This window comes from Myotis yumanensis, unplaced genomic scaffold (genome assembly GCF_028538775.1).
Source record: "Myotis yumanensis isolate MYYU_CA2020_CCGP unplaced genomic scaffold, mMyoYum1.0.hap1 SCAF_1, whole genome shotgun sequence".
NCBI lineage: Eukaryota > Metazoa > Chordata > Mammalia > Chiroptera > Vespertilionidae > Myotis > Myotis yumanensis.
The window spans coordinates 62,425,394-62,443,201 of NW_027223752.1; the positions used below are offsets into that span (position 1 = coordinate 62,425,394).

Sequence of the window (17,808 nt, forward strand, 5' to 3'; positions counted from 1 at the left end):
TCGTCCCATCATTGTGAATTCCTATGACCATGAACCATCTAAGACTTCTGGCTTCAAGCAACCTGGAGGGGCTGGTTGCCTCTGTGTGGAATGCATCATGGGATTCTCAGCCTCAGGATCTCCGTTATGTCTGGGTGTCTCTAATCTTCCTTTAGCCTCCATTCCCTATGATCTAGATCAGTTTACACATCTATATGCCTTACTGGGGATGATCACCCCAACAGTTTAGATCAGTGCCTCTTCCCAAAGTGCCCTGGTTGAAGGGGGTATAGCTAGGATTGATCTTCAGTGTGATGGCTGATACATTCACAGGTCTTGAGAAAAGTCTGTGATCCAAATCTTGACAAACTGAGAAACATTTCCAAATACTTTTCATGGGTCAACTCCCATCTAAACAGGCCAGTTATTTATCTTTTCCTGTAAGAAGACATCTCTCTACCTTCATTATTGCCTGAAATGTCTGTCGAGTCTCCTGAGCCAAATTTCAGTATCAAGGACAATCATTGGTGCCTTTGGAGGGAGCGGAAGCCAGCTAGTTTTTCTTGGGTCCTACCCTGTCCTGATTGAGCTTATATTATGAAAGCACCCCAGCTAAAGTCCTGTCCCCCAAGGACCATCTTTATTTCTTACACAAAGAAGACAAACTTTTAAGAGTGTGACATCAGCAAGATTAGTGGAGTAGGAGGTTCAGCATTTGTACCTCCAGAAAAACAATGATTAACAGCTACTTACTGATGAAAATAGCGCTGAGAGTGCTTTGGAGCACATGGGCTCAGCAGCCTCAACATGGAGCTGAATGAGGGAGCAAAAGCTACAGCAACCCACTGGCGCACAGAAATCAAAGATGGCCACATAGAAAAGCATAGGCAGCATTTTGCATGTCAGCCGACCCCCAGTCCTGCACAGCTTGCCACCATGAGGGAGCCGCTCAGCTGTGACCTCTCTGCAGGAAAAGGACAGCAGAAGACCCCAATCAGCCCTCTTGGCTGTCAGGGAAAAGCTTTTCCACTCAGGACCTTGTCTTTGCCTATGCTAATCTCGGCCAAGAGAGCTGCCCAGAATCCATGCCACTGAGCCCCCCCGAGGAGCCAATGCTGGGTCCCCAACCACAGCAGCCCTGGCCCAGCACATGAACACCCACACCCTCGAAGGTTAGATATGAGTAAAATGAACATTGATGGGGTACAAGCAAAGGTTTTAGTACTACTCAAAGGTGGTGCAGGCCAAAAGAACTCCCTACTGAACCCCCAGGATTAAAGAGCCCCAAACAAGTCTGATTTATTTATTCTGGCTTGGGAGACATTTTGGAAGCCAAGATTCAAAGATTATAATGAGAAATCTAACCTGAAATTGCTTTGAGCAATGGTTAGGGAGATCAATCAAAATGAGGGTTGACAAAAGGACCAGGGGTCCCTTGACTTGACCCCTCAGTGGAGACCCAAAGCCTTTGCACCAAAGTGGGTAAAATGGTCAGGAGGTAGTTTCTGGACTCCTTGACACGGGAGCCCCACAAACTGCAGCACCAAAATATATTGACAAAGCACAGGCGTGGGCTACAATTAGATTAAGAGAACATAAAGATTGCTTTCCCAATGAAAGGATTGATGGGATTATGAATGTTGGAATGTTTAAATAGGCTTATAGAAATAAATGTCTTCCTTACCTAAATGTTTTATGGAAATGGATAGTCTGTGTGGCTGGGGAACGCTTACTCTACCAAGTGTTGTAAAACCCAAACTGTCAATCAAGTCAGAATGAAGGCTAAAAAAAAAAACAAACAGTTCACAACATATGACAATTATATTCATTCAGATAATATTTGCATTTTTTAAAACTTGTGACTACAGATGAAATCAATAGGTCTTGGGCAGGAAGAAATCCAGACTGTAATAGAACTGGCTATGTGCAAAACAAACATGGAAGACATAGAAAAGTGAGATAAAAGGAAGATTGGATTTATATTTGGATAGGTAAAAGGATAAATTCTTGAGCAAATATGTATTGGAGGAAAAAACACATATAAAGGAGGTTCCTCTGGCTATGCAGCTCAAAGTTTCTATACACATCTTGAGTTTTGAAATATACAGTCATGCGACACATAACATTTCAATAACGACACATATAAGACAGTGGTATACTATACAGCCTAGATGTGTAGTAGGCTATACCTTCTAGGTTTGTGTAATGGAACTCTATGATGTTCGCACAACAAAATCATCTAAGGATGCATTTCTCAGAACATATTCCTATCGCTAAGCAGCACATGACTACAGAAAGCTTTAATTCCATTTAATTATGTGAAGGTAAGTCAAGAGATTTTGCATGGAGATAAAGAACCTTTTTCTTTTAAGCCTTTAGTCTAATATAGCTTAAACTATAGCCATAATTCAAAAATGCTGGAAAGTGGAACTAAATACAGATTCTGCTAGTAATTTTCATTCTAGCAGGTAATTTTAATTACCTAAAAAGTTATACAGGAGCCATATTTGCTGGCCATGTTTTATTTGTCATTTTTCTTCAAACAGGATAACCAAAAAAAGATACAGACAGTATTCAATTCAATAAAATAAAATGGATGAAACAAATTCTAAGAGACTGCAATGCCACATGCTACATTTAACCTAATTTTATTCATGCTTGCCTTAGGATGGGGAATAGATCATTCAGTAAAAACATACAGTAAAAACAAAATATGTCTTATCATGTACAACTTTTAAACTACAATTATGATGTACCTTAATTATTTCCATGCACACAAGTCTAACATTACATTTGTTTTTTAAAAATAAACACAATTAAGACTTCTAGGAGCATTTTATAATAAAGTAATTCCTAATTTTTCTTTGTAGATAGATCAAGCACCTCCAAAATACAAATTCCTATACACAGTGAGCACTTTACTTAAAATGAATACTTAAGTAAATTAAGTACAGGGACAGCCTTTAGGATAAGCTGACATTATATATTCAGCTAAGTAGGCAACAAACCATAGTGCCAAATGGAAAAAGTGTATTTGTAAATAAATTTCAAAAACTAAGTTAACTCTTTATAATTAAATACAGAAAATATACTGCTTTGCTAAAATAAATAAGATGTGATGATGTAATAACACTTCACTATAAAGAATGCATACCAGAACATTTATAAATGGTGAGTGAATCTTATTAAGAATAGTTTACTACAATAAACGCTGGCTAAATAGAAGTGCATATTGTGAAGCACTATGGGTGGTATATGTTTTGCCACATACTTTTGTTACCTTGAGGTAGATAACACATGTGTACCAAATTCGGCATTCATTTTCAGTTGCTGCTGGTATCATGTGTTTTAAGAAACATGTACAGTATGAAAAACTTGAAAATACTCATGAATGAAAAATGTTTTAGGAAAAAAATAGATATTTCCATGCAATTATATACAGTCTCACTGTGTAAATTTCAAGGCAAGATTTTTGTTTCCTGTAAAACAGATCATTGTTCTATGAGAGAATGTTTTTTACTTGTCTTAGTGCATTTCTTTTGTCTCCTCCTGCATTGCATTATTTTGCTCTATTCTTTATTTTTGTGTGCAAATGACATGCCAGTTAAAATGAAAACCATCTCACATGTAGGAAAAAAGTCTGGATTTTAAAAACCAAGAACTAATAAAATCCTTTCTAAATGAAACCATCTGATTCAAGTAAAAAAATGGACTTAAACACTAGTAATAAAAAAGACAAACACATTTCATGAAGAATACAAAGAGAAATGTCTGCTGAGTGTTTTAGTTCAGATGTTTCAGAATGCTGCTGTATGTTTTATGAGGAATCTGTGGGGAAGATTTCATAGCAGAAGGTGTTAATGTGGCCTGTATTGACTTAAGTGGTGACCCAACTGGACTGTGAAACTGTGGGATGCCTATGGATTCAAGCTGCTTGTTAAAGAGGAACTCACCACTGTTATTCAGAAATCCTTCCTCATTTCCTCTCTCCCCAAACTTCCCATCTTCTATAGGCTCAGTGTCTAGCATTTCAGTATCTTCTTTCCTACTAAAGAACTTGTCCAAGTAACTGGTATAAGTGTTTTCCTTCTCAATTTGTTCATCCTTCCTTACCTCACAACAAAACTGGTTTATGAGAAAACAGTCCTCTGCACCACCCACAAACTGGCTATCCCAAGAAGATTGGTACAAGGCTTCTAATTGAGCTAAATTTGCCATTCCCTTTTCCTGTTTTTCTCGGCTTACTGACTTTGATATCAAACTTTTCAATTCTAGTTGGGACACTGAGCTATTCAAGTCATTTAATTTATCAACAACATCAGTAGGCTCATGTTGTGAACTAAGTTGAATAGTTCCTGCAATAAAAGAATCAAAGTCAAATCCCTGGTTCTTTTCCCTTTCTTTTTCAGCCAGTTGCTGTGATGCTTCCTCTAGAGCTATCTGGGCTTTAACCAATCCATTCCTTTCACATTTTGACTTGCCTTTCTTATCAGATTTTTCTTTGCTTTGTTCTTTCCAATTGGAAAGATCTATAATAAGCTTGGGTTCATAGTAATGGTTAACTTCGCTCTCTCTCCAAACTAAGTTATCTAAATATGATGATGACCTCATTTTGTAGTTACAAGTATGGCTACACTCCAGATCACAATATTTGTTTTCATGATGATCTGGGTACTGCCAACAAGGCTCAGTGGAGTAATTAGTATCAAAAGCAGGATCCTCCAAATACTTTTCACGATCTCCATCCAAATATTTTCGAGGATCAACTTGTACTTCTTCTTCATCAGTGACATCAGACAGAGCTCTTGGGTCACGCTGAACTTCATCAATATCAAAGTTATTATGTATAGGCCAATCATGCTCTGAAAATTGACAATCATGGTATCTGAAAAAAATCAATACATTAGTGTTAGTCCAGGTGTCAAATTTCATTTGAAAATTCACTGAGTGCCCTTTACGTGAAAGCACTGTAATAGGCCTAGGAGAGGATAATAGAGTCTAAAGCTATAAGCCTTCCCTGCCCTACAGGAACTTATAATCTTAATAGACAGGTGAGATCTGTAAGCATAAAGAAAAATATGAAGCAATATTTGGTAATTACCAATGAAATATATAATAAAAAATTCTGGGACCTCCATTCTTAAATAAGACCAATTATAATTTCACACTTATTTCCTCTTTTCTCTATTTTTCATCCACCTTAAATACAACTTCAGGTGAACATCTGAGTGGGTGGCATGTCGATAGTTTAATTCCAGCACAGTTTTACAGAGACAAAACACTTTATGGCCACTAAATGCAGATCTCTAATCTCAATCAAGCCTCTTACAGATTTTCTCTCTACTGGTAATAGGCAGACTAGAAAGAGAGGGAGGCTTCCTGGACCTCATCACCAGTGAGTAGAAAAGAAACTCTCCATGTGTATGTGCTACTGAATGCAGTATCCTTGCAGTGTCCTCCACTGACACATCACAGCAAGGTGACCACACCATGACCAGGTAGAGGCAGGTGGAGACACACACACGAAAACAATTGGGGAGATGGGAAGGTGGGAACAGAAAAGAGGTTAGATGACTCAACTAAGTATGATAAAAAATGAAGAGATTGGAATACATCTGGGTATATTTGAAAAGAATGTGTATATATGTGGTAGAAATGTCCATGTGGAAGAAGAAAAAAAAAAAGACGTTGGTAGATGTGTGTAAACATATTCAGAAATACCTCCACATTTCAGGAGGAAAATATGCAATGAGTAAACAAACTAATTTCAACATTAACAACTTCTTTATTAATTGGCAATCATTTTTCTTTTAAATACAGAAATATATGAATTCTTGAAGTTTTTAAGATTGTCATTGGGGATTCCCAAATCTGACTAAATAACAAAATCACCTGAATATTGATTCATTATTATATGTTACCAACCCACTTTTAAGATAATTATATCCAACTTCTCTAGAATTTAGAAATCCTAAAAGGTGGCAGAGGGAAGAAATCCTTTAACTAAAATGTATAATAGTATACATTTTGATGTCTTATATGGTTCAGACTAGAAAAGTTCCTTATACTGAACTTACGTTAACCATTTCAAAATAAATTTTGTCATGAGAAAAAACATTTCAATATAAATATCATAATTTATATCCTATGACATAATGAATTATATGTAAAAATTTGAGATACTTATGGAGATATAGTATAAGGTTGATTCTTCTCATCTAACATCTTTTAAACCCAAAGAGACTTTTACTAAATTTTTAAGAACTCTACATTGTTATATAATTTAAAAATAAACTTCACTGTATGATTTACTAAAAATACAATAAATATTTTTCTAATTTAGGATCAATTTACCTTTCCCAGTTATAAATGTGACTATGAGTTTCATCCATAAGCAAAATATCATCAACTTCATCTTCAATATGGAAAGGATGACTGGAAATTGGCTCATCCATTGGAAAAGAATATATGCTCATGTAAGGATGGGAAAGTGCTTCTTCTGCCGTCAATCGATCCATGGGGCTAAATGTCAAAATTTGTTCCAGGAAATCCAGTGCTGCAAAAGAAAGAGTTAAAACTCCTTAACTAAACTGAAGGTCCATCAACTCATAAAGGAAATAAAAAAGGTCTATACAATTATAAGGTAAGTTAAAGTTTTGTCAGAGAAATAAAACTAGCCTATCTAATATATATATTAAAAAGAAAAGACATTTATTCAATAAACATAGCAAAAATTTGAAATGTACTCCAAATCTCACTTTATGGTAAATTATAAAAGAAAAGAAATATATTAATATGAACCATATGAAACTACCATTTTTGTCAGTCAAAAATGGTCAAATAACAGCAATTTCATGTGGCTCAACCTAATACATAGGTCCTAATCTCAGCTCTGCAACTCACTAACTTCACTGATTCACTAGGTTACTTAAATTTGCTGAACTTCAGTTTCTTCATGTATAAAATGGATAGACAGAGATATCTTATAAGGTATAAAAATTTAAAAACATAGTATCTAGTGCTTAATAAAGACTTTCTCCTTTCCTCCTTCATCTCACTGACTAGCTGTTATACTAATTTGTTGATCTCTGTTCACAACAATCTCATGCCAGCATATTACATAATGCACTTGATCATTTTAGGGCCCTGGTGGAACTACTGTACACCTAATTCTTCCTACTAACTCAGACTGTTAGATCTTCCTAAGCTCCTTACCCCGCCTGAACCACACTATCACCAGCCTAAAGATTGCTCTTACACCACCACACATTCCTATGTCTTATAACTTATATCAATCTTCAACTCTGAATCATTTCCACCATCTACTTTGCTTCCTAGCCATATAGTACTGATGAGAGCTAGATGGAAAATCACATATATATCTGGCTCACTACAAATTCATACTGCAGAATTTCAATTTAGCCTTTGCTATTGTGTTCAGCAATGTTCTACACTATCCCTTTATGCTCTCAATCTACCCTATCAGTCTCAACAGGTAAACCCACTTCACATTTATCTCAATTCCTGCTTCTTCACTATGGGCTGTCACACATCCTATTATCCTTACCTTCTGTCTCAAAGGAAAAGATAGCCCTTCTCTCTAAAATTAAGCTCATTCAACCCTCAGATAAGTCTAATAAAGACTAAAGAGAAGAAACCTAATAAGGCTCATACCCCTCAGTGACCCAGGGCTGAGATTCCTTCCTTTGTTCCCCCTCTCCTCTATTATATTACCCTAACCTAGGAGGTCATTTCACAATAAATCAAACTGTGCTTGGTTCTCCTGAACAAAAAAAAAGTCAGTCTTAATTACCCCTGGGCCCACATGTCTCAAGGCAAGAGAGACTGGAAAGCACAGAATCATGGGTGGTTGACGCAGCACAATCACCATTCTCAGAGAGAAGGAGGAGATATATTCAACTACACAAGAGGAATATATTGTAAAATCCCTAGCATTTGGGAACTATAGGCAGCAAATAAAAAGAGGAAGAAATAAGAAACTTGGGAGCCACGCTGAGCTCCAGAGTGTATGCATATACAGTATATGCATTCCCATCATTGTAGATAGTTCTATTGGACAGCGCTGCTCTAGAGGAAATGGGTCTAAGATATAGATCTATGTGGTAAACTACAGAGAAAGGGAGGATGAGAAGTAAGTATGATGGAGGAAAATGAAAAAGAAGGTATTCATCTAAAGACATTACCCAGAAAGGGACCTAGTAGTCTTAATGTGTTAATTCATATAGAGCATATCTATGAAGTAGATCTTTAGTTTTAAGAACTTTTAACACTCTGCAGTAGTGAGCACAGTTCTGCCCCTTGTGAATACCAAGGATATTTGTCCAATGATTAACTTAATGAATCCATTATCAAAGCCTCTCGTTCAACACATACTGAATAAATTCCAGCCATGAGCCAAATATTCAGGTTAGTTTGTAGCTGACTGAGACATGGTCCCACCTTAATGAGGGTAGCAAAAAGAAGATTCAAATTTAGCTAGATCACAATGCTTTAATAGCAATGTCCTATATTTCTAGCTTGTCTCTTTTGATAAGACAGAGCAATAGAGCCTAACCACTTGATCCCTAAGCAGTGTCTTTCAACTTGGCTGGCAGGGCCATACCTGTAGGTTTTAAAAACACTGATACCTGCCCTGGTCCCCACCCCACCTCTGGATTTTGACTTAATAGTCTGCATTTTTAAAACGTTCCCACAGAAACTCTGAGGCATAGTCAAGTGCTATGTGACTGCTATTCAGTTATGAACAGGATGTCGTGACAGGGCTATAAGATTAGGAGCACGAGAACCAGCAATGGAATCTGATTGTGAGGACAGCGAAGACTGGTTAGGAATGTAGAACTACTTAAAAGGAAGCCCACAAAACCTGTTGAAATTAAATACAGCAGCTTCCTTTTTATTTAGGCATTTACTATATGAGTTCCAAGCACATCTATCTGGGGGGAGGGAAGGAGACAATGTCAACATGATTTGCAATCTAGTGCCTAACTACCTCTCAAAACAGTTGCTACTTTAAAACACTGACACACACCCACTTGAACCACATACAATAATCAGAATTGGTAATATGAATAATGGGTGTATAATTCAGATGTTTAAGATGTTTAGGAGGTCACATGAAAGTGGAGGAGACCAAGATGGCGGCGTAGGTAAACACCGGAGACCGCTGCCGCAAACAACCATTTCAAAAATACAACTAAAAGACTGAACGGACATCACCCAGAACCACAGGAAGGCTGGCTGAAGAGAGACTCTACAACTAGAAGGAAAGAGAACAGCAAATAGAGGCTCAGAGGCGGCGCAGTGTGGAAAATACAAAGGTACCGAGGTGCGCGCGCAAAGCGGGCTGGTGGCTGAGGGCGCGGTTGTCGTTTTCTGTCGGGAGTGAGTCTCAGACTCTGGGCTCCAGATCCGGGCGAGTCTCTAGGGACCCAGACTCAAACGGGAGAAGCGGGATTATCCGGCATCAGTTGGAACCTGAGGGCAGCTTTCTCTCCGAAGTTTGCAGCGGCTGCCGGGGTTCTGAGAAGCAGAGCCTCTGGGAACGGGACTGAGCGTGGCCATAACTGCTCCCTCCGCCCACCCTGTTGATCCCGCCCCGCCCAAACCCTGCGCACAGCCATTTGCCGATCGCCTCAGGCAAAGGCTGGACTAGCGCCTCCCCAGAAGGCAGACGTTTTCCATACAGCTGATTCCTATAGCCAGTCGGCCTGGTGGTCAAACCCCTCTAGTGTTAACTACAACAATTAAGGCTTGGCTAGAACAAGACTGCGCACAGAGACCACAAGGGGGTGCACCAAGAAAGCATAAAAGATGCGGAGACAAAAAAACATGACAGAAATGGAGGATATGGAGCTAAGAATCGCAATTTTGAGGGCTTGCCATAAATTTGTGCAGAACCTCACGAAAACTAATGAGACCCTCGATGCTACGATAAAGAAATTAGAAAGTAAGCATACACGGACTGAAATAAAGAATATTATACCCAATAGCAGACCAGAGGAGCACAAGAATCAAACAAAAGATTCGACAAAAAACACCCAATTGGAAAAGCAAAATGAAAAAAGAATCCGAAAGTGTGAAGATAGTGTAAGGAGCCTCTGGGACAGCTTTAAGCGGTCTAATATCAGAATTATTGGAGTGCCAGAAGATGAGAGACAGCAAGATATTGAAAACCTATTTCAAGAAATAATGGCAGAAAACTTCCCCCATCTGGAGAAAGAAATGGACTTACAGGTCCAAGAAGCGCAGAGAACCCCAAACAAAAGGAATCCAAAGAGGACCACACCAAGACACATCATCATTAAAATGCCAAGAGCAAAAGACAAAGAGAAAATCTTAAAAGCAGCAAGAGAAAGAGGCTCAATTACCTACAAGGGAATACCCATACGACTGTCAGCTGATTTCTCAACAGAAACTTTGCAGGCCAGAAGGGAATGGCAAGAAATATTCAAAGTGCTGAATACCAAGAACCTACAACCAAGATTACTTTATCCAGCAAAGCTATCATTCAGAATTGAAGGTCAGATAAAGAGCTTCACAGATAAGGAAAAGCTAAAGGAGTTCATCACCGCCAAACCAGTATTATATGAAATGCTGAAAGGTATCCTTTAAGAAGAGGAAGAAGAAGAAAAAGGTAAAGATACAAATTATGAACAACAAACATGCATCTATCAACAAATGAATCTAAGAATCAAGTGAATAAATAACCTGATGTACAGAATGAACTGGTGATTATAATAGAATCAGGGACATAGAAAGGGAATAGACTGACTATTCTTGGGGGGAAAAGGGGTGTGGGAGATGCGGGAAGTGACTGGACAAAAATCATGCACCTATGGATGAACACAGTGGGTGGGGAGTGAGGGTGGAGGGTGGGGTGGGAGCTGGAAGGAGGGGAGTTATGGGGGGAAAAAAGAGGAACAAATGTAATAATCTGAACAATAAAGATTTAATTAAAAAAAAAAAAAAGATGTTTAGGAAACTACATATCTCTAACTTTGTGATTCATGACAGAACTATAATCCTGACACTGATGTCTCTTAATATAATTCTTAAAGATATAAAACACAATCAACTTTTAAAGAAGATATTTTTCATGTCTAATGCTCTTCCTAAAAAAAAAAAAAAAAGTTTTTATGATAGATTACTATACTAGTAAAAGTTAAAGCTTTTTGTATCTTATTTATATCAAATCTAAAGATAGTCAGTATTTTTAGATATGAAATTGATTTAGTGGTCACCAAAGTTTTGATTCTCCCCAAGTTCCTACTACTTTCAAGCTTGCACAAACTTTCACTTTAGCACTTAATACTAACACCAATCTGCAAACTTATGTAATGTGTTTGCTCAGCACGGTTTTGCTCATTCCTTCACTTCCTCCTTGTCCTGAAGCCTTTGCTTCTCCCCTCCCCGCCCACCCAACTAAATTCACTTTTTCATACCTAAATCATTCTTACTCATACTTATACTTATTTATATAACCCTCACAGGATTCCATTTCAGCTTAGTGAAAGCCAGTGATCCAATATGCTCACCTATGATAGAGGTATAAACTGGGAAAGTAAAAGGCATTAGAACCAGGAGAGAGGTATGAACTTTTTGAAATGTGGAAAATGATTCAAAGGAGCAAAGAAAACAGATCCCAGCCAAAACCGGTTTGGCTCAGTGGATAGAGCGTCGGCCTGCGGACTGAAAGGTCCCAGGTTCGATTCCGGTCAAGGGCATGTACCTGGGTTGTGGGCACATCCCCAGTGGGAGATGTGCAGGAGGCAGCTGGTCGATGTTTCTCTCTCATCGATGTTTCTAACTCTCTGTCCCTCTCCCTTCCTCTCTGTAAAAAATCAATAAAATATATTTAAAAAAAAAAAGAAAACAGATCCCAGCTTAAGTGCCAGGCCAAGAAAGAGAAAGTGAGAGTTTAAGTGTTAGGTATGCCTTAAATATCTAAAGACTATTTTTAAGAGAAAGTCATACATCTAAGGATAAAAAGCTAAAGCTTCCTACACAGATCCTGCTACTTACACACATACACACACACACACACACACACACACACACACACACACTTTGTGACGGTTATTCTTGAGTCACAATACCTTCTCGACTAATTCCTGGAAGCAGCTGAGTTAAAGGTTTGTGTGGCTCAGTCATGTCATTTCTAATGTAAACTGGAATTACGCTGAGAAGCTCCTGACGATCTTCCTCATGAACAACAGGAATAGATTCTAAAATCAGCTGCATCTGTTCAAGTTCATGTGCACCTGAATGAGATTAAAAAAAAAACACAACAAATATAATATAAACAAACACATTCCTCAATGTTTACATATTTGGTAATAAACATTCTAAAGCTCTAAGAAGTTAACTTAAATATTGTAATGACCATTGGGGAAGAAATGGTTTTAACTGAATCATTAATCAGCAGGTTTCATTGTTTTTTTAATATCATTAATCTTCTCAAAAAGCCTATCTATTTCAATTTCTAGTTATTAATATATTTAGTTTTAGCTCTTTATTTCCATAAGAAAGTCTGGCCTCATGTTAAGGTATCAAAGTAGTCGGGGGGAGGAGGGGAATCAATGAATTGGGATTCAAGAGACTTGGAATCTAGTCTTAGCTATACCACTACCTAATTGGTTATGTAACTTTGGGAATACTTAACATGGTGATGACTTGATTTCATCATCAATAAAATGGAAGGTTGAACTAGATTTGCAAAACAGAAAGTTTTATGATTATGTGTTAGGCTCAGTTAGCATTTCAGGACCACTATTAAATAAAAGAGGAGACTTTGGGCTAAATGAGTGACAAAAAAACAACAACAACAACAACAACAAAAAAACCCACAACCATTCATTTTGCTTTTCCACTAATTTCTAGAAATTCATTCAGCATTCAAATTTTTCCTGAGTGCCACTATAAGCAAGGCACTTTAGACTATAGCTGTGAAACAAATCAGACCAAGTCCCTACCTTCATGGAGTTTACAATCTAGTGGAGAAAAACAGATAATAAATGTAAACATTTATGTCAAATGATGACAAATGCTATGAAGAAAAATAGAGTATGCTAAGGGGGAACACAGGATTGTTGGGGGTATGGTTAATACATAGAAGATGATCAAGGAATACCTCACTGAGAAGTTTAAAGTTGAGGAAATTAGGGAACATACCATATATTCATATGGATAAAGGAAATTCCAGGAAGATGGGAAAAGGCCCAAAGGCCCTGAGGAGAGAGTAGGCCTGGCATGTCTAACAATTAGGCAAGTGTAGCTGAGGAAGAGTAGAGCAAAGAAACAGAGCCCAGCCTAAGATGAGAACACAAAGGGTCTGCTTTATCCTGAACTGGATGGAAAGCCATTAGTTTAAGCAGGGAAATGACATAATCTGACTTCTGTTTTCAGAGAACTACTATGGCTGCTATGTGGTAACTAGACTATAGATAGCAAATATTGAAGCAGGAAAGCTATGCAGAGGGTCCTGTATTAGACCAGGAAAGAAATATTAGCTGACTGAACTGGAGGGTGGGGGGTAGCAATACAGATAATAGCAAGCAGTTAGATTCTGGATATATTTTGAAGGAAAAGCCCACAGGATTTGTACTGACAAGGTGAAGGATGATGATTTTGGCCTAAACAACTAAAAAGTGGCTGCTTTACTATGAGGAAGACAGCAGAAAAAGAAAGTTTTGAGAAGCTATTAGAGATCCAACTGATACATTAAGTACCAAAAATAAGGCCAGGACACTTCTTATAGGTTAAAAATACATAGATTTCCAATGAATGCTTAGTCCCTGCCATTTTATTGCTCGGTTCATTTGAGATGCCTATACCTAATAAACACTTAGATCTCTCTTCATGCTGCTTTTATCGAACGGTTCACAAACCTACCAATAAAGCATTAGAAGGAAACTACAGGTGGATCTTTCAAATACTTTCACAAATAATTCCATTAAATGTTTCAAGTTTACATGAGTTGACAATAAAAGTTATCCTATTTAGAGGTGGTTTGTTTTTTTATCTAATTCTTTTTATTGCTATATGTAAACAATATCTGAATATACTACATGAACATTTAAAAGTACACTATCTTTGTTTAATCAGTACAGCAGTAAATTCTGACCCCATTTCATACAACTTGGAGCATTACCTAGATTTTAAATTAAACAAATTAAATTTTTGCTTTCTTGATACAATATTATTGTGATAACTTTAAAATATGTCCACAAATGCTCTGATAGTCTTCTCTTCAGAGGGTGATATCCAATTCACCTCCCCTTAAATGTTAGGTGTACTTAGTAACTTGCTTCTAACACATGAAATAAAGCTCAAGTGACAGTGTGTCACTTTTGGGTCTAAGTAACAAAAAGATATTTTGCATTCATGATTTTTGACAAAGGGGTCAGAGCAATTCAAAAGAGAAAGGATAATATTTCCCACAAATGGTGCCGGAATAACTAGATATCCAGGTTAAAAGAATGACAATGGACCCCTACTTCACACCATGCATAAAAATTAACTCACAATAGATCACGGACCTAAATTTACAGCTAAAACTATGAAACTCTTAGAAGTTAGACAATAGTTTCATAGATACGACACCAAAAGCAGAAGTGACAAAAGAAAAAAACAGATGAATTGGACTTAATCAGAATTAAAATCATCTGTGTTTCAAAACACACCATCAAGAAAATGATGCCTGGCCAGTGTGGTTCAGTGGTTGAGCACTAACCCATGAACCAGGTGGTCACGGTTCAATTTCCAGTCAGGGCATATGCCCAGGTAGCAGGCTCAATGCCCAGTAGGGAGCATGCAGGAGGCAGCCGATGGATGATTCTCTCTCATCATTGATGTTTCTATCTCTCTCTCCCTCTCCCTTCCTCTCTGAAATCAATAAAAGCATATTTTAAAAAAAGAAAATGAAGCGATAACCCACAGAATGGGAGAAAATACATGCAAATCATGTATCTAAATAAATGATCTGTATCCAGAGTATGTAAAGAACTCTTACACCTCAATTATAAAAAGACAACCCAATTAAAAAGTAGGCAATGGGTCTGGATAGCCTGGCCGGCGGGTCTCAGTGGTTGAGCATTGACCTATGAACCAGGGGTTCACGGTTCCATTTACGGACAGAGCACATGCCTGGGTTGCAGGCTCTATCCCCAGTGGGGGGCATGTAGGAGGCAGCCAATCAATGATTTTCTCATCATTGATATTTCTATCTCCCTCTCTTTCTGAAATCAATAAAAATATATTTTGCCCTGGCCGGTTTCGCTCAGTGGATAGAGTGTCAGCCTGCGGACTGAAAGGTCCCAGGTTCGATTCCGGTCAAGGCATGTACCTTGGTTGCGGGCACATCCCCAGTGGGGGGTGGGCAGGAGGCAGCTGATTGATGTTTCTCTCTCATCGATGTTTCTAACTCTCTATCCCTCTCCCTTCCTCTCTGTAAAAAATCAATAAACTATATTTAAAAAATATATATATATACATATATATATATTTTAAAAAGTAGGTAATGGATAGATATTTCTCCAAAGAAGATATGGCCAATAAACATATGCTCAAAATCATTAATCATTAGGGAAATACAAATCAAAATTACAATAAAATACTACTTCATATCACTATCTCACATCCGAAAGACAGACAATAGGACAGACCACACTTTAAATAAGTGTTGGTAATAATATGGAGAAATTGGAACTCATACACTGCTAACGAGAATGTAAATGGTACAACTGCTTTAGAAAACGGTGTGAAATTTCTTCAAAAATTTAAGAGTTCTCATGTAACAGTGCTAATGGTTACAGGGTATCTTTCAGGAGGGAAAAAAGTTCTAAATTAGATCCTGTGAATATACTTAAAAAAAATATTGAACTGTACATTTTAAGGGGGTGAACTATATGGTATGTGAACTTTCTTAAAAAAAGATACATTAACTTTCTTTGCGCTCTCTTTTGGACATTAGTTCTGGGGGAAGCCAGCTGCCATATTGTGAAGACACTCAAGCAAGCCCACAGTCAGAACTGAGTAAGGCCTCCTGCTTAAAGTCATGTGAGTAAGCAATCTAGAAGTGGAACCTCCTATCCCAGCGAGCCTTCAGATGACTGAAACCCCAACCAACATCTTGACTAAGCAAATCTGAGCTAGAACTAGCTAACGAAGCCACTAATTCCTGACTCATAAAAACTCTGAGATAATAATTATTTGTTGTTTAAGCCACTTAAGTTTTGAGGTAATTTGTCACAGAACAACAAATAATAAAATAATTATTTTATATATGCTGGAATATAACTTGCAATTACAGTATTGTTCCTCAGAAAAAATACAATCCACTTAACAATTTCATTTCCAGTAATCACTGGTATTTTCTCACAGTTTTCTACAATGAAATTTAATCACTATCACACATCGTGAAAGAAATTCCAGATAAATTTAGGGGGGGAAAATTCCAATAGATTAGTTAATGTAGGTAAGCTGAGTGCTATAAGTATCAGTATCAAAAAAATTTAAGGGCACTTATATACATCATCCTTTCAATAAAGCTTTCTTATGCACCCTAATCTTTCTTTTATTACTTTTGTAAGCAGACTCTGTTCCATTCTCTTCCTTCTGCTCTTAATACAAATTGGAATGGTGGGAGGCCCACTCTAACATTGGTTACAGAGGAAAAAAGGTAGTCAAAAGAGAGAAAAATACCCACGTCACCAACACATCCCTTCTCTAACAAAAAATCTTCAGTACTCTACTATTTCCTACTTTTTCAAACGGAAACTCCTCTGCCTACTTCCTAAGTGTTCTGGCCCCATCTTAACCAATCATAAATATGATACCTTGTTTTCATCAAACTTTTCTCACTGATTCATGTATAACAGGCTCATGCCCTTATTTATACAGATATCCATAAACAGATATCACTTTTTCTCTCTCTCTTTTCACCTTTCAAAATTCTTCACTATTCCTATATAGTGAAAAATCCTTTGACTCCTTTATGTCTTCTATTTCAGCCATTACTGATATAGCTTCTCTACATTTGTAGCTTTTAGAGTCTGTACTAAGTAATTTTATACCAACTCAAAACTTTGCTTTATGATAGTTGGTGTTTTTCATGGATTATTTGCCCCTTCCCATCTTGACTAAATTCTCTCTCACACACACTTTAGATTCCTTCATAGCACTAAATTCAGCAAAATATATCTGAGTTGGTTTGTTTGATTCTGAAAGACCACAGTAGGCAGGCAACAGGATATGGCACCTCAAACAACAGGGATGATTGGGCAGGGCAGGCAAAGAAAGAATTTCTAGATTTTCAGTAATAACTAAAAAATGTCACCAGGAAGTGACAAAAACTGACAGAACTAGGCAACTCAGATATCATTTGACACAGATTACCAACAAGCGTCATGGATCTAAGAAATACAAAATTATATTTAAGAAATACATACAAAAGAACACTAGAACTCTTTTTTAAAAATGTATTGATTTGAGAGAGAAAGAGAGAAACATTGACTTATTAGTCCACTTATTTATGCATTCTTTGGTTGCTTCTTGTATGTGCCCTGATTGGGGATTGAACCCACAACCTTAGCATAAAGTGATGATGCTCTAGCCAACTGTGCTAACCAGCCAGGGCAGAACACTATAATTTTCACTAAATTAACTGAGTAAACAATTCAGTGACTATGTGAATAAGTTTTCTCAACTTTTAAAATATTAAAAATACCATTTAATCTTTACATTTTACAATTTCAGACTATAATAAATTGTTTTAAGTCTTAGATAAGTATTTCTTCATAGTTACATACA

At 37.3% G+C, this 17,808-nt stretch overlaps 1 protein-coding gene across 3 annotated transcripts in view; it reads right to left on the bottom strand.

Moving 5' to 3' along the window:
- Positions 1-2,485: 2,485 nt before the first annotated feature.
- The window catches only part of MAPK6 (mitogen-activated protein kinase 6), a 47,405-nt gene continuing 32,082 nt past the window's right edge, over positions 2,486-17,808 (bottom strand). For all 3 annotated transcript variants that reach the window (XM_070422731.1, XM_070422712.1, XM_070422722.1), the window contains exons 4-6: positions 12,096-12,260; positions 6,334-6,535; positions 2,486-4,864 (exon numbers count right to left, since the gene is read on the bottom strand). In XM_070422731.1, coding sequence (XP_070278832.1) covers positions 3,763-4,864; positions 6,334-6,535; positions 12,096-12,260 — 1,469 coding nt within the window. In that variant the 3' untranslated portion in view covers positions 2,486-3,762. The remainder of the gene's footprint in view (positions 4,865-6,333; positions 6,536-12,095; positions 12,261-17,808) is intronic.